The sequence below is a fragment of the Papaver somniferum genome, unplaced genomic scaffold, assembly GCF_003573695.1.
Source record: "Papaver somniferum cultivar HN1 unplaced genomic scaffold, ASM357369v1 unplaced-scaffold_128, whole genome shotgun sequence".
NCBI lineage: Eukaryota > Viridiplantae > Streptophyta > Magnoliopsida > Ranunculales > Papaveraceae > Papaver > Papaver somniferum.
In genome coordinates this window covers 1,846,489-1,864,326 of record NW_020621936.1, presented here as the reverse complement: position 1 = coordinate 1,864,326, position 17,838 = coordinate 1,846,489, and the positions used below count along the sequence as shown (strand labels likewise).

At 38.4% G+C, this 17,838-nt stretch overlaps 1 protein-coding gene across 3 annotated transcripts; it reads right to left on the bottom strand.

Annotated features, from left to right (window-relative positions):
- Positions 1-4,547: 4,547 nt before the first annotated feature.
- Positions 4,548-15,085, bottom strand: LOC113331953 (protein CELLULOSE SYNTHASE INTERACTIVE 1-like). Of its 3 annotated transcripts, none has more exons than XM_026578592.1 (9): positions 14,792-15,085; positions 14,230-14,392; positions 13,720-13,781; positions 9,925-12,988; positions 7,208-9,752; positions 6,486-6,940; positions 6,281-6,397; positions 6,034-6,189; positions 4,548-4,851 (listed from the first exon to the last, which is right to left on the bottom strand). In XM_026578592.1, the coding sequence occupies exons 3-8, from the start codon at positions 13,734-13,736 to the stop codon at positions 6,049-6,051; spliced, it is 6,339 nt and encodes a 2,112-aa protein (XP_026434377.1). In that variant the 5' UTR covers positions 13,737-13,781; positions 14,230-14,392; positions 14,792-15,085; the 3' UTR covers positions 4,548-4,851; positions 6,034-6,048. The 3 variants fall into 3 exon arrangements, with proteins under 3 accessions (XP_026434377.1, XP_026434379.1, XP_026434376.1); XM_026578594.1 differs by lacking the exon at positions 4,548-4,851 and adding an exon at positions 4,896-4,982; XM_026578591.1 differs by lacking the exon at positions 4,548-4,851 and having other exon boundaries at positions 5,673-6,189; positions 14,792-15,084.
- Positions 15,086-17,838: the final 2,753 nt, after the last annotated feature.

Here is a 17,838-nt window from a genome sequence, read left to right as displayed (position 1 = left end):
AGCACAACCACCATCACTCAAACCTGCAACCCAGACTCCATCGTTGTTGTTGTGCAAACAAAACTTCAGTATACAAACAACCAACACCAATTTCTGACCGAACCCATGGTAGGTATGAGATCGAACTCAAATCAGTCAGTACACCTTCCCTTCTATTTCCAGCCTACACGTCATTCATTTCCTTGGACTGATTGCAGAGAGCTGCTGCCATTCAATCTCGCAAACTCTCCCAACTCCAGCTGACATACGGACCCTTCATCTTCGCTGCTGCACTCTTGTTCGAATCGAAAGTTCGCAGTGAGGAATCCACGGCAGTAAGCTACCAAGTATCCCGAGCTTTCTCGTCTATTTCTCAAGAACAACAACTCCAAATAAAACCAACCAACATACAGATATTTTCCTTGTTTTCTCGATGGTACTTCATCCACAACTCATCCCAAATCCATTGCTCGAAATAGTTTCACCAATCATTACATGCACCTCTTTCTTATGAACCGAACAGCACCACATCCCAATACTTTTCTAACCCTTCACGTGCTTTCCCATAAGCAAAGAGACCATTTTATTTCTCACTATCATCCTCTGGCCGTCAAATGGCAAGTGATGGTGCAGAATGAATCAGTGACTTGGTATTCCACTGGATCATTGATGTTAAGCTCTGGCTCCATTGGTGTATGAGCGGTAAATGCTAATTTAGCTTCTACTTTAGACGTTTATTCCCCGGAAGAGCAGAATTCTTTGTGTTTTCTACAAAAGCACTAAAATAATGTCGTTAGCCAAAATATCAAGTCCTATCTAATATAAATATGGGTATAAAATGTAGCACTGACGTGCTTATCATCCCTCCATTCTTTGAAGATAAGAAACTATGGATTGATTTCTCTTTTTAATTCCATGTAATTGTGTTCTTAGCATGTTCTTTCTAGCAAGATATTGTGTTCTAAAGCTAGTTTCAAGATAATCCCATATAGATTTTGCAGTAGTAAGATCAAGAACATCCCCACTAACAGTAGAAGTAAAAGTAGCTTTAAGACAAGTAAAAACAAACCTATCTAAGCGTCGCCAAGTTACCCCTTCTGGATTTGTTGTTTCTACACCATCTACTGTAACATTTCTTGGAGGTTCAATAACTTCACCACTCACATAACCATACAAATCAGTAGAAAATAAAACCCCTTCAAATTGATCTCGCCAGAGAAGATAATTTGTACCATCAAGCTTTATTGATACAAAGTTAGTGATATTCGTAAAGGGTAAGGAAGTACCATTAACAGCGGAAGTCGACATTGCAATGTTGGAGTTCTGAAAATTTTCAAGATCGGATCGAAAATTGAAGTTGTGATTGCTGCTTTTGTTGTTGTTGATATTGTTATTGTTGCGATTCTTGTTGGACTTTTTAGCTTGGGTGTTGAATTTACTTCCAAATCTCAAAGTTACCATACCGAAACTCAAGAATCCTAAAAATTATTGGGAGAAACGTTTTTAAGATTTATTACCCAGATTGCAGATGAAAGCTGAAAATTGTTGAGAAAAAGCTATTGAGCTTTGATGTTTGATATTAGTTAGATCGATAACCTAACTGATACCATGAGAAATCTATATTTCGATTATTCAAGATTTTAAAGAAACACAGGAAATCAAAGAATTGAATTGAAAGAAGATGTATTACATGAAAACATTGCTACGGGTTATTGTTTGTCTCGGACAACCTTTAATACAACAATCATATTTTACTAAAACCAACATTACTGACAGCATACATGACAATAGTCAACTGATTTTGACTATATTATTTGACTATACTTATTAATTGGCAAATTCCAAACACAATGCTATTGGCCTGCAACGGTTTTTCGACTGACACACATAATTTCTTTTCACAAAAAAGAAAAAGAAAAATTTATTCTTATGACCCTGGAAATTATGGGTCTTACTCTTTTGGCCCCTAATAAAATTTGCAAATTATTCCGGTGGCCCTGGAATATTATAACCGGTGTGCATATTGCCTGCACATAAAATCAGTGTCCATATTACATGCACACTATAAAATATGAAGAAAAGTTAAGAAATCAGTGTGTATATTTCCTGCACATAAAATTAGTGTGCATATTGTCCGCACACTACAAAATATGAAGAAAATTTAAAACATTGTTTAGAGAATAAAAAATTTCATGAAATGAAAATTTGATAGTTGTATTTACGCTCGTTGTGTAGCTCTTTCAAAAAGCTTTCCAAATATATAAAATTTGTCGAATTCTTACGTATGATTTGTGAGATATGTTATGTTTAAGTTGGTATGACGATTATATCCTTAAAGGATATAATTTATCATTTGATAACATCATCAAACATCTTTATCCAAATGACCCTCCTTCCTTTTTAAGGGTCATTTCAATAAAATGGGTTAGTTTTTTTTTAAATTGAGTTTTAAGCCGAAGATCATTTGAGTAAGAGAGAGTAAGGGAAGGGTCAAACACTTAATTGCCACACAAAAAAACAACCCTAAATTCCTACATTGGACTTCGAGTATGAAATCTATGGATGATAAAAATGATTTTCGAGCGAAAACTGATTTGTTTAGGAGAAAAGCATTTTACTGGGAAAGCTAATATAATTGATATGTGTATAGGGGAAATATTAAACTGAAATTGACTTTTACCAATTACTTTGTATTACCAGATTACCACCACACCCATATCCAACCGACCATGAGGTTCACTGTAACATAATGAATCTTTGTTTTGTTCTTGGAAGAAATAATATAACGTAGCGACCCACATATATTGATGATGATTGTGGTTCCGTAATTCCACCAGATTAAGAGGCTAATGCTTGGTCTTGACTTTTGGATCGTCCAAATCCACATACATTACTTGTCTGATCCACATATTCTAATTCGATCATTTAGTGGGAATTAATAGGTATAAAATTTATACTTAAACAAACAAATAACACAATTCAACAAAGCCATTTCTATTATGAATTTCACGATATCACAACCAACACTCTCGTGAACCTCTTGATTTGGTGCTGCTGATGGTAGCGACTCCTTATGCTCTGGTAATGCTGATGATATCTAACTTTTTTCAACTTCCCTGAATCCATCTTCATTTACCATGAATTCGGTTTCTCGTCTTCATTTCAATTATCGATGATCAACGGGATTTTAAAGATGAAGGACACCCAATCAATGAAACAACCATGAATCAATATATATCTAGACTGTAAATCAAATGAAAAAACATGAAAAAGGATTAGTACTTACTTTTATTTTTGAGAGAACGACAGAATTTAATTTTAAAAATGGTTTAGGGTTAATCATGTTCATATATTGGCTCAGATATATAGTTAAGTAGAGGACATGATGGTAAACTTCTATGTTCTTTTAACGGGAAAGACAATTTTTTACTCCTCCCCTAAATGGCTCAAAGTCAAAAGAAATATACCTTACTCAAACAACTTTAGCTTTCCCCCGAAACAAATCAGCTTTCCCTATAACAAAAATTCCTCGTGCACTACAGCGTGAGAATCGAGAATAAGATGTTAAGGCGTAAAAGCTAAAATGATGCATTACTTTAACAAGAATATACAGGAAGAGTATAGCTGCGTTTCTTGTATCACTTACTAACCTTGTCTTATATTCTCCAAAAGCTGTCTAGTTATAATGATTTAAACGTTCTTATGCCCTTCAATGTAAGAAGTTACTTGAGATCTCCAACAATAAGGGAATAAAACTAAAGTAATTTTGTTAATCAGTGATGACAAATACTTAAGTTAATAGCGTAATTAAATTTAGTCTAACTAGCACCTATCACATTCTTTATAAGTCGCTACACGTACATGATGTATCTGAATTTGTTTGGTAGAGAAAATATGTGTGGATTGTGTTATTCGAAGACAAAGGAGAAAAACAGCAATGGTGATGTACAACAACGGCAACAACAACAACATCCGGATACTCGATCAAACTTGGCAAAGCCATCATTAGATACCGACGATGATCAAGCACTTGAAGGAGATTCCATGAAGGTAAAAACGTCAAAGCAAGAAGACAATTATCAAAATAAGGTACTGAACTCAAAATCTGAGGAGGAGGAGAAAACTCATGAAGTTGATCAAAAGAAAAATAACAAGTCATTGACTATTCAGTGGCCATCAGAACGATACGATTTCCCGTCCAGAAATCCTAAGGTGATCTACAAAACTGGACTACCCAATATAACTGATGATAACAAGAAACAAGAAGAGAAAACAATATTAGTAGGACTCGGTGATAATAAGAATAAGGACATAATTATAGATGATGGTGAGATAGAATTCTCATGGAAGAATCCGCCGGTGGTTGAAAATCATGGCGAAGATGACGCCGACGATGATGACGACGAAGACAAAACGGAGTTTCCTTACAATGCACCAATCACCAACGATGAGGACACAAATTTTCATCTGGCGGAGAAATCTTCAATTATAAAGATTTAGTTAATTTTGTGTTATTCTTGAATAACCAAGAGTTAATGTGATCACTGTTATATTTTTATTTTTATTTAGACAGACAGAAATTCAATAATGAAGCTCACCTTCACAAGGCTAAAAAAAAAAAATCATAAAGGAGGGAGAGTAAGCTCCCAACGTACAAGTCCTACGAATATAAACATATTTGAAGTTTTACTCCCGGAAAGAAATGCAAAACTTCTACCAAGCATCCGTGAAGGTTGAGCCATCAAAGTCTTGCAAGGAGATCTCATCTCCTAAGGCAGGAGATATCATTCTCCAAAACAACATGCGGCAGTTTTAGTTCCATAGCCTTCCTGAGAGCGATTCATATGTTATACTTATACAGTTCCCCTACATCTGCAGAAGTAGTACTGGGAACATTAGTAGCTGACAGAACATTTTGAGGCTCCCATTACACTAGATAGACCACATCAAAGTAGCTACAGAATCAAAAGAATCACGAGTAGTATTGTTACTAAATTGACCACCTGCAAGCCAAATAGCACAACTAGTCATGAATAGGGTGATTCTGGAAAGCAAATCTGATATTAAAAGCACTGGCATATCGAACTCTACTAATCACAGGAGAAGTGAGTAACAAGAGGATCCATCAAAATGTCTTCCTCATTTAAACACAAAGGACATAAATAAGAGTCAATATAGATTCTTTGAATTATGATCTCCCTGACAAGGATAACATTTCCATATAAATAACTTTACTCTAGCTGGGATTCTAACATTTCTAGAGCAGGTTCCAGAAAAGTTTTAAAGGCTGGGGTCTTGATAAATTTCCCATCTTAGACAGATCCTAAGCCCTTCTGTCAGGACTCAGGAGTAGAGCTCTGGTTCAATGGGATCCAAGCAAAGCAATCTTCCCACAAAAAGATGGGTCAAAGTGAAAGTTAAACTAATTGGACCATTGAAGATGGGTCCGGAGTAGTGCCGGTCAATTCTTGCACCAAATTCATACGCCACTGTGTATGCACGTCAAAACCCTAGATCTAGGAATAGTAAATCATATTCCCACAGGAAGGCCAAGTATAACCAATGAGTGATGGTGCATAGATTTGGTGTACAAAACTTGGTGCATATCAAAGCATTTTCTGGAATCATTTACAGGCGTGTCAGACAAGAAACAAAAGAAGGGGAAAAAGAAAAGGAAAGTAGAAATAGGTCCATAACAAAAAAGAAAGCGAGTTGAACAGACTAATTTTCTCAGGAAGAATACACACTTTTGATGAAAAAGAATACAAAGGAACTACATTTTCTCCAATCCGACTATTTTCTCCGCCCATACATGAAAAATGTAAAAGAAATACAAAACAATAAATCTGCACACACACAAAGTGTTCAGTGACCTAAAAAAAAATATATGATATCTGGTTCTTGTGACTGCAGAAAGCAAAACTATCATCCTACTGCAATCTCTATACAACATCATGAATAATAACAAAAAGGATATGTAAAGACATCTCAAATTTCTCTGAAATTGAAAATTACAACCGCTAATATAAAGATACTAGTTGTTTCTCTTTTTACCTAAAAGAAAGCTTGTTATTTGTTGGACCATTGGAATTCGATTTCCAGATTTCGTGAAGGTCCAGTTTTGCTTTCAGGCAACAGTACGTATTCCCCAGCGACTGCACCAAGCATGACTACCCGATCGATCTGGATTGTTACCTTCCCAAATGATTTCTGTGTATTGAATAATACTAAGTATGAGTTCAAGGATGTACATGGAGAGACAAGGAGGTGAATGGATTATCATTCATTTCGATGACTTTACCTTTCCGATTTTGCTCTTGTTTTTGCAAGATATGTGTAGTTTCTGTCCTTTAGGAGGGGCGTCAAATGCCCATGCGAAACCCTCATCCCACTCCGGAGTAGCTCCAGTCGACACAACCTGAGAAACAAGTTGCAAGAGCAAAGTTATCAGCAAATTTATTAACATCTAGGGCTCTGGAAATACATGAAGCATTATGGTTTGTTACCTTTGTCTGCCTTGGTGGAGTATTTCCAAGTGTGAGCTTGCAGTAGACACTAGGGTTTCCAACTGATTGCTTCAAATTATTACCACGTTTTATAATAACTGTCAAAGTGCCAGGCAAACACTGCAAAAGAAGCTCAGCTTTTTCCTGGAAACGAGGCGGGCCAGATTGGATTAGATATTGAAGCAACGGAATTGCCTCAGCTGCAGCTACTGACTGTACTTTAGAGACTTCTGCAGGGCACGCCGACCATGCTTGCCGAAGTAGGAAAAGTGAGTCCAATGCAGCTTCTTGAGTTGCCTCTGAGCCAGTCTTGAGCGATGTCACCAGATGTGGAATACTGAGTGTTGCAGGCTCGGTAGCTCTCAAACGCGGGAAGTTACCCACCAGTGCATTTAGAGCTTTTAGGTACTCCTCGTTTACACTTCCAGTGGCCCATAAATCCTTTTCAATAGCAGCTGAAGGGAAGGGGGGGGAAAACTGATTAGCCTACAAATAAAGGTATTCACAAGCTTAACGATGTTCACTGAACAACAGCTAAAACAGTTTAGATCAAAGAAATATCAGAGACCTCTTTCGTTCAACATCATAGGAGTCTTTAAGTTAAGAGTATCAAAATGAGAATATCTGATTATAAGCACTCATATTGTTCTTTGTTGGATATCTGATTTCAAGCCTTAACTAGTGAAGTAAATGAGAATCAGAAAATGATATGGGGAACATACCAGTTATAGCTCTCACAGTTTCACTGGAAGCATACTCTTGAATGGTATGGTTCGAAAACAGAAGTTTCACAAACATTGCTGCCTGAACTGATGTATCGGGATCACTTGAACCAATGAGATCCAGTACAACCTGAACACCACCAGCTTCCGCAACTGCTCTTTTATTTGATCTGCTGTACATTACAAGGTTCTGCAGCGCACATATAGCAACCACTTTCATTTCCTCAGTAGGTTGGTCTTCAAGGACATTAACTAAGGCTCGACAAGCAGAAACAGCATCTGTAGACCTAGCAAGCCCCTCACTTTGAAACAAATCACCAAGAGCTAGAGTTGCAAGCAGCCTTGCTTGCTGAGCTTGAGTCTGAGGATCCAAAAGATATTGAGATAAAGGTGAAATTGCAGATTTAGCCGCTTTTGTTTCTCTGATCTTCACATTGTTGAGAAGAACTTCCAGAAGACGTGCTGCAGTTTCCTCACATTGGTGTGACCTAAGAAGTTCTAGAAGAGCCTCTACTGCACCACTTTCAGCCATTGCTTCAGCACTAGTTGAATCGTCACTTTCTAACACGAGGAGGGCATTCAGTGCACCAACAACTGTACCTTCTGTTCCAGAACGAAGTAATCTAACCAGTACTGCAACAGGTACTTCCAAATAATATTCTGAGCTAAATTGCAAAATACTTGCTAAGACAGAAGCAGCAGACTCCCACAAAGCATGAGGCAATGGAGGATCTGCATGCAATACCACTTTCGAAAGCTCGGTGACGACACCTTCTTTTGCGATTTCATTAGGCCAAGTAACTGCAATACTAACAAGGGCCTTGATAGCTCTCTGCTGCAAAATCTGAATACCAGATCCAAGAACTCTTATCAACGGTCCAATTGTTTGTTGTGTTACCGAGTCCTTCTGAAGATGTTCTTCCATTAGAAGATGTGAGAGAAGCTCAGCGGCCAGTTGCTGTACGGCTGACATCGGAGAGTCAAGCAGAGAGACGAGTGGTTCAATAGCTTGATGAGGGGTAAGTCTATACTCAGACCGGCACTGGGGATGCTCCAAAATATTGACAAGAACCTGCAAAGCACTATGTTGACCATCAGGACCAAATTCTTGTCTTGATAGTAATTGGAAAAGGGGTTCAACCACTTTGGCAGCAGATGGACCCTTCGCAATGCTACTATTGTTTGTTAAAATGCGGAACAACTCCGCGAACACAGCACAAAGAAAATCAGGTGCATCATGAAGGATATCCAAGACACTCTCAATAACTCCAGCTTTCACCATTTCCATTTTACAAGCTGGTCTATCTTTTCCTAACTTCACAAGAGCTCTTGAAATGGCCTCATGAAGAGTATAATTCCGACCAAATAAAAGGCCAACAAGAGGTATCACAGCACCATGAGCAGCTACAAGTTCAGCCAGTTGCTCATCGTCCAGTAGCTTATCAAGTGCTCGAACCACCGAATGCTGAGCTGGACTGTACTCGGTTATAAGAAGGGAGACCAGAGGTTCAACACAACGAGCTGCAGCCATGGTTGACCTAATTCGTGTGTTTCCAAAAAGGACACAGCATAACTCTGCGGCATCCCCCTTTAGCTCCATGGAACAATTAGATGACAGGATTCGGCAAAGAACATCAACTGCGTTCATTTCGACGTCGGCAACAGCTAGGGCTTTAGATGGACTGTCACACAGTAACCGAACCAAAGCTGAAATGGCAGCATGTTGCTCTCTCTCCATGCCAGTATTAAGAATCTCCACCAGTGGTTGAACAGCTTGTCGTGCAGACTCCGCATTCCTTATATGATCTGCAGAAAATAAGCTCTCCAACGCCTTGGCAGCACTATAACGTGCACCCCTTCCACCTAAACGCAAGACTGCTACAAGCTGATTAACAGCGCCAAATGCAGACTCATGCCTCCTTATTTCAGCACTTCCAAAAAGGATCCCTAACAACTCGGTGGCTGCTTCCTCTGTAGCATCTTGTGGACCAAGTGAAAGATATTTAGTTAATGCCTCTAGAGCCCCTGATTCTACCATTACAACCATGTTTGAGGGAGTGTCTCTAGCGAGCTGAGTGAGAAGCCCTAGTGCTAGAAAAGGTGCCCCTGGACGATCTGGAATTGGTTTGAGGAGATCAACAAGGGCAGGTATTGCCTTACGAGAAGTAGCCCCAACTCTGATATCATCAACCCTAAATAATCTCTCCAGAGCAACTTGCTCCGGGTTGCGCACCAAACAGAACTCCTCAGATAGTTCCAACAGATCACTTATATCAATGTCAGCACATCCAAGCAAAGAAATAAGCCCAACTGCAGCTCCTGAGTTTGCCACTGTGAGAAGGGTTCCTCGGCTACCGTTACAAACTAGACTTGCCAGAGCTTGTGCTGCAAAATATCTGTTAGCTGACTCCTCGAACCTCAACAAGTTTGCAAGTACTGGAACAGATTTCATCGTTGCGTTCGCTCGTATAATGTCCCTATCTTGAAATAAAATAGCAAACAATAGTGCACAGACCCAAGTACTTCCATCTTCTTTAGAATCATACTGCAGAACATAATATAGACAACGTGAATAGAAGCCCCAAGAGTTAACTAACTATGAGTATCAATTGCAGCATAGGCACACAAGGGAATTAAATCAAAATGATATGAATCAGCTATAACTTTTGCTGCTTATAAAGGAAAAGAAATTAATTTTGAAAGAGTTAATATATGACCTGATTAGCTTGTGAAAAACAGTGGGAGATCTTGTCTGTAAGAACTTCAACTGCTCCGGCCTCCATAATGACAATTTTACTTTTGTCATCATGACAAGCAAGAACTGAAAGTAACCAAATTGCAACATTGTCACCAGAAATAACTGTTGTGCTGTTCTCAGACTCGCCATACCTAGTCTGTCCGTTAGAGTGCCTGTAAATACATATATCATCTAGGGTTTCAGTTTCCCCCTTAACTACCAAAGCGGAAGTCTGCAGCATTTCCACGAGAGATTGAATGAGATAGGCACATGACTTCGAATCATTGAGAGCTTCTACCACTCTTTGATGTTGAACTTTGGCAGCACAAATCAGAAGTGCAGTTCCACCAACTTTGACTTTTATGCTTTTTGAGCTAATCACCCTTCTTGCAATTGATGAAATACACTCGGAGCTACTAGAAATTGTATCTCCCAGTACAACTGATTGATCTCGGCAAAGCCTGGACAAAATTTCTATAGCTTTGTCCTGTAACAAAGGTGTCGCATCAGCTATAGTTGAAACTATTGGAGCTATGGTTAGGGGAAATTCAGCTAAGACCGCCCATGCAGGTTTGACATGCCCACTAGTTACTTTGGACCTTGATATTAATGCAAGTGCATCAAGTGCCTCTGACGTGGCTGAAGATTCAACACTTGTAGATTCTAGAAGGGAAACTAGTGCCAGAACAGTTCCAGCACGGTTCACACAATCAGAAAGCGCAAAATCAATTGTGCGATACTGGAGAAGACGGGCGATTGCTGCCGCTGCATGGGCTCTTGCATCAATTGTTCCTTCACGCAAAACCCTGGTAACCGGCAAAATGATATCTTCAGGAAATGCTTCCTCTGAAACTTCATTATCCAAAAGAAGATTAGCCAAAGCCCACGTTGCCTGTTCTGCAACTTCTAGAACTGCAGAATTAGCTAGCACAATCAATGGAGCCAGTGCATCTCTCGCAGCGGCGGCCACATCTCTGTTTTGTTTAATTGAAAGAAAAATAGCGGCAAGGCAGCAAGAGGACTCCATTAAGATCTTTTCAGATTCCACATTTAGGAGTTTCATAGCTGACCAAAGAGTCTTAACAGCGATGCTACTCTCACGCAGATCCTTTCTGATATCAAAAAGTCTGGCTAGAACAGCCGCTGACTTAGCTTGTGTCTCCTCGCTTGTAGAACTGAGAATTTTAATCATTGTCTCGATTGCATCATTTGGAGCACTGCCTTCGTGCAATATATCCTTTAGGGGTGCAACTGAAAGTAAACTTTTCAGTGCATCCAAAACATAAACTTTGGATTCAGGTAAATCACTCGTCAATAGAGCAGTTAATTGACTGATAGTCCCTGTATCCGATTTATGAATAAGATGGTTTAATGTATTCGCTGCAATTTCTTTCCCATTAGTACTTCCATTCTTCAGCAGCCACAATAGAGCAGGAACTGCATCAGCACTTTCAACACATGCTCGAATATCTTCGCTATGGTTACAAAGGTTTCCAAGGATTGTTGCAGAATCTTCCTTAGCTTTGACGGACCCTATTTCCAGAATTTGAACAAGGGGAGGTATGCCTCCAGCGGCAGTGATAGCCCACTTACTTTCATCATTTTCATTGGATAAAAGACAAAGAAGTGCGACAGCACATTCTTGCTGTTGCTCTGATGAAAGCCCGAGAAGAGATATTAAGAGCTGAACCCCTTCACGGCCTTGAAGAGCACGCCATAGACTGCCTTCACTGTTACAAAGCACCAGAAGAGACCTTACCAGCTCATCCTGAACCTCATTGATCGCCATCGTTACTAACCCAACAAGAAGACGTTTAGCATCAGAGTTTGAAAGTTTGTGAGAGAGAATAGGGTTGCCATACAAACTGGCTAAGGCTTCTATTGTACGCTCCTGCACAAGAAACTGTGACCGGGGCTTAAACTGTTTAACTAATATCTTCTCAATAAGGGAAGGATCCGATGCTCTGACAGATTCTGCTTTGTTGTCATATATCATTAAAGCTGAAGCCAAAGCGCCCAGAGTATCGGCAATCTGAGGAGGTGAAGTGCATGCGTCAAGGCTCTCACCCAGGCTTGAAATGACATATGACAGACCACCAGATATATTCGCTAGGGCACACATTGCATTCTCCTGCAGTGCTTGGGCATATTCACCTTGCATGAATTCCTTGGATGGAGCTATTGTCGCATTTATCAACGCAGGTATTCCACCTAAATTAGCTATCTCCCGACTTGCTTCCTTGCACTGAGCAGAGAGAGATTTTAGAGCACCTGCAGCTTCTGCCCGTACTGGGGGCTGATTCCCCGAACCCAGTAACTTGAGGAGTAGCTTGGTAGCTTCTGCAGCTAAGATCTTTGAACAAACAGATGCATCCTCCATCATCATGCATCCAAGAAGAAAGCAAACATTTGCCTGAGTGCTCGACGGACCAGTGGCAAGCAACTTGACGAGTATATCAACTCCTCCAGCTTCTATTGTTGCTGTCCAGAAACCCTCAGTGCTTGTAGACAGGTTTCTCAGTGCTCCAGTTAAAAGCTTATCAACCAAGTTTTCATCCTTGACCTTGAGCCCATTTTTTATCTGTTCCCAAAGCGCAGGCACCACTCCTTCAGTTGAAAAGATCTTTGAACCGACGTGATCCCTAGCACCACCTTGAGAAACAGCATAAATAGCCTTTGCCGCTGAAATTTGGCCCTCCTTGGAACTTGACCTGAGTAGACCAAGCAAGGGAGGAATACAACCACCAAGTAACACTTTTACCCTTAGTTCATCCTCCTTACAAAGAGAACCCAAAACTGTAGCAGCTTGCAACTTCACTCCAACAGATCCTGATCTGAGAAGAGACACAAGTATGGGAACAGCCTGGGAGTGAGATCCAACGGCACTGAAAGCGTTCTCACGCGAATCAATAAGGTCTAGCAACTGCTTTAACGCGCTCTCATTTTCTTGCACAGCTGAGGAACTTCGACGCAATTGCTCAATACATTGTGCAACACTTGCCAATGTCCCATCTGGATCCTCCATATTGCTACTAGTCCGATCCCTGAAAATAAATCTAAGTGGGTAAAAATTTCTAACAGAAAGTCATGAACTGCTACAGGTAAAAAGCTGTATGATATGATTCTTGAGAAGAAAAGGGATAAATGTGTACTTGTTAATCCCGTAAAAGATAAGGCCAGTATTTTTAGGTTTTGCTAGTTGGGCAACATAATGAGATGATATAAACAGACATATAAATCAGATACAAACTCTTGTACAGCTACCTAAAGTTTACTTTAAAGGTATTTTAAAGTTTAAGAGATAATTTAGTGACTGTAACGGTGTGAAGTGCAAGGAATGACTGTCCGATGAAAGAATGTGGAGCTTGAGACACCATTTGATTTTTTAATCGATGAGAAGAGAATGTGAGAATGGTGTCATAAGCCTTGTGTCAAAGGAAAAGGAAAAAAAGTGAGTATCTGTGAACAAGACACGTGACAAGAGTTTAAGAAGGACAAACAAATATCAGTTTCCCTAGCTCGAATAGTAAATGATATATAGATCATTTAACAGCAGGATTTAATCCAAAGAGAAGAGAACTGCAATCTGCAAATGCTGAACTCGGACAGAAATGTGTTACTGGTATTGTATTTTTTTTAGTGGCATACCAGTACTGCTACGAGCATGAATACAGTAATCATGGGTCCACAAGTACACTTTCAAATTCAGACAGTGATAAAAATAAAACTAGCGACGTATGTATGTTTCTGCCCCACGTAATAATTTTAGACTGACCTCAAACTCATCTTCATAACAGAGTGTGGAGTAGGAGGTTCCGATTCTTGATGTTTCGAATCCTGTGATCATTTCAGAAGGCAAAAAGTTGAAGGCGTTACGCATAGAAATGACTTCAATTGTAACAATCAAGAAAGAGACATATATTTGTATGAACGGGTCGCTGTTTGAATTATACAAGCATCAGATCATGCCCGAACATGTCAGTGTACTAACATTGTTTCTCAAGAAGTGCTGTTTGATTTCTCAGATTCGAAACAACAGAAATAATGAAATGTACATTTGCTTTCATGCTCATCAAATAGAAATCAAAGTGGCTTTATTCACATTATACAGTCTTTCTAAAGATCCAAAACAAATTCCTAACCAACTCAGAGTCCAACAGAATTATCAATTTGAAATGCCAATAAAAAACCTTTACATCTTCCATGAGAATATTAAATTTTAAAGTTCATATGTTAAGCAATTTTGAACTTCAAAGAATTGTTGAAAAAAAAGAATAAAACTAACCGGATCGTTAGCTCCATGGCCATTGCCATTGTTGCCAGAATACCTCCAAGCTAGTGTAGCCGCCAGCTTGACTAAAATTCAAGACCTCCAAATAAAATCTTACTGTAGATCTTTGTTTATCTTCAGATCTACTTCGAAGAAATCATGAAAACTCTAGAATTCCCTGCAAAAGAATTTCAGACCTACTCAATGAAAAAAAAAAACATGCATGCAAAATGTAGATCTTAAGCAGTAAAATCTGAATTGCTTCTTTCAATTTCAAAAAATCAATACAGATCGCTATGAGTTCTGAGATCTTAACCCAATTAATATACTGCAATACATAATCCTCTAAATTTCTACAAAAGGTTGAATATAACAATCAAATTAATGCGGATTTCTCCGCAATCTAAACTTATTCAACCAATTTGATAAAAATTGAATTGAATTTCACTGAAAATAATATCAGATCAGACTGTAATTCAACTAAAGAGTCAAACCAATGTTGGACTATTCTATTGAAAATGTCAAACGGAATAAACGAAACTAATAGAAATGAATCCGAGATTATACTTTTACTTACAAATTGATACGAAATAACGTTCTTTATTCCCCACAAAGGATTTTGATGAAGTATAGTTCAATGTGAATTGAGATACAAATTCACGCTGTTTGCTTCTGCTGCTTCTTCTTCCTTGATTTTCTTTTAGAAATCAGTTCTTCTTCTCTAAAGACTAGAGAGAGAAGTACTGATTTAATTTTTCTTCAGGATCGAAGAAAGGAAGAGACTGAGACAATGAAGGAATGCGAGAGATTTTTATCTTTATTCCTTTTCTTTGTTTCTTTTTTTTCCTTTTAATTTATTTAATTTATTGTTGTTTTTTGAGTGTGAGTGACTGTGGTGGGGTGTAGAGGAGATGAAGGAGAAGGTTTTACTTTCAGAGTAACACCGCCGACACAGCTTATTGAGCTGGATTTTAGTTTTTATACTATATTTTAAATGGCTCGGCTCGAGTGAGCTCGGATATTAGTGACTTGGTGTCAGCTATGCTGTACAATGAGTTCACAATGCTTGCCTTCTTTAATGCGAAACAAAACCGAGGGTAACTCAAATTTATCAATTAGATTGTCGAACAGTTTTCGATGACTTGAGATAAAATTAAACTCGATGACTCCGTTATCGCCATCGGACCAGTTAGCATTGTCTCTGATAAGTTATGTGCTAGTAATGGTCACCCTAGTAAGAAAACATTAGCTTGGTCCTATATGGCTATATATCGTTTTAAAGTCACAGTGACTCTCACCAGTTATACGTAAGTGTATAGCGTGAAGCCAGACAAAACATGAAAGTGCGGGAAAAAGAAAAGTGTTGATACATTAAACCCAATAGAATTCCCCAACCCACTGTAGCAGGAAAATTCATAGATGTTGGATGTGCATAGAAACAAGTTTATTTTTTTTAAGCAACAGAGAAACAAGTTGTCAATACCATGGTCGAGTATATGACAAGATATTTACTCAATGCACATATACAATTTAATCCGAATTAAGACACATTTGTTAAGCTATCAATTACAGAGCTTATCTAATAGAATGTCTGTGTCATGTTTGGTGTGCGTTCTCATCAATGCAAACTTTAATGAAAATTGGAAAGAATTAAGAGTTTCTCTAATGGTGGTTGTGTGTGTGTTTTCTAGGTGGCAACTCAAACAAGACATTTTCATTCCAATTTTTCCTTAAATTTAGGGGGCAAAAAAAATCCATCTCCAAGTGTGTTTGTGATTTTTTATGCATTAAATGTAAATTTTATTTTTAACAACTTTTAGATTTTATTAAAGTTAAAAATGGTTATTAATTTATTGAAATTAATTTTAGTTAAGTAAAAGCTTACTAGGATAGCTTGACAATGTCTAACAAAAGTTAAGTCATGTCATCTTGACATTGATATAAGAAGTTGGAGTTGGAGAAGAATTTTAGGGAAAATGAACGTTTATCCTAGATGGGCTTAGACATTTATCTTCACGTACATTCCATTGGAGAAGCTCTAAATAAGAAATCCTCGTCAATCGTTATTATCACCGCTACTTCTGGTATGAAAGAGAAAAACTAAGTAGGTTTTATTTTCTTTTGAAGAAAAAGGGTTAGATTCACATATGGAATATAGGAACCTGTTACAATATGTAAGTATTGGCTCCTAATTAGCTAGGAAGCACCGAATAGGTCAGGGACGGAGCCAGAAATCTTTCACAAGAGAGGCTAATGTACAAAATATATATTTTAGGGGGGGGAGGGGGGGGGGGGGGGGGGATTAAGGGATTTTTCTTCCAAATAACAAGAACATCAAGGGATGTTTAATGAATTAACAAAAAACAACCCCCCCAGGATGCACTTAGCTCCGGCCCTGGAATAGGTACAGTCTTTTGAAGACCGTATAAAACTGATAAAATTTCACTTCTAATATGTTACAATCATTATTGATCTTTAATCTGCCTCCCAGAGTTTTTGAATTCCTCACTTTTCAAAAGGTCCAGATTGATAACATATCAATAGTTATCAACTTTACTCTGATTTCATTACGGATAAAAATAAAACTCATATAATTTTGTTATTACAACTATTTAAAGCAAATAAAGGATCGGCTAATCAGGATACTGAATAACACGTGTGGCATACATGTGAGACATAAAGAGCTCAAAGTTTAACCTACACCACCGTTAGTCTTATCCTTAACTACAGCATCCTTGGGTATGTTATTATCCCCCCTCAATCTCAAGGGAGAGTAGTCTTGAACTTTGAGCTTGTCTTTGGGGAAAAGAAATATGGGACCATGCAACCCTTTAGTGAAAATATCTGCAATTTGACTCAAGAGTGGATACATTGAAGACATCTAGAGCTTTGTATTTAACGAATTCTATTATGAAGTGATAATCAATATGCACATGTTTCATTCTGGAGTGTTGAATTGGATTAGAAGCTAGAGATATAGAGCTGATATTGTCACATCCAAGCTTAGGTATGGCTGGCAAGAAACAGAATAAATCATGCAAAAGAAAAAAAATCTAAACCATCTATGTTGCACTGTGTGCCAGAGTTATGTATCCTGCTTCTGTGGATGATTTTGCATTGTAGTTTATTTCTTTGAAGACTAAGATATTGGATTAAGACCAAGAAAAATACAATACCCTCATGTAGATCTTTTGTCTTCAATACTTCCTGCCCAATCAGCATCAGAAAATCCCAACAGAAAAGACGTTCCTTTGGTGTAAAACAATCCATGAGTTAAAGTACCCTTGAGATACCTTAAAATTCTCTTTGCACACACGAAATGTGTGTCCCTAGGATGTTGCATGAACTGGTAAACTTGATTAACAACAAAATATATGCTTGGCCTAGTCCAAGTTAGATAATGAAGAGAGCCAACTAAACTTTTGTATTCAGTTGGATTGTCTAATAACTGGCCATCAGTAGATGTCAGCTTAGTGGTTGTAGCAATGGGTGTCTAACATGGTTTAACCCCTTTCATATGAAACTTAGTAAGAAGATCAAGGGTGTATTTTGCTTTAGAAATAGGCAGTGATGTAGAATCTCTCTTTACTTCAAGGCCTAAAAAGTAGTGCACATCTCCTAAGT

Coding starts and splice junctions, on each gene's coding strand:
- LOC113331953 (XM_026578592.1), bottom strand. Junction 6,941..7,207: donor AACTGTGAGAGCTATAACTG/GTATGTTCCCCA, acceptor CCTTCCCTTCAG/CTGCTATTGAAAAGGATTTA. Junction 6,190..6,280: donor ACAAGAGCAAAATCGGAAAG/GTAAAGTCATCG, acceptor TTCAATACACAG/AAATCATTTGGGAAGGTAAC.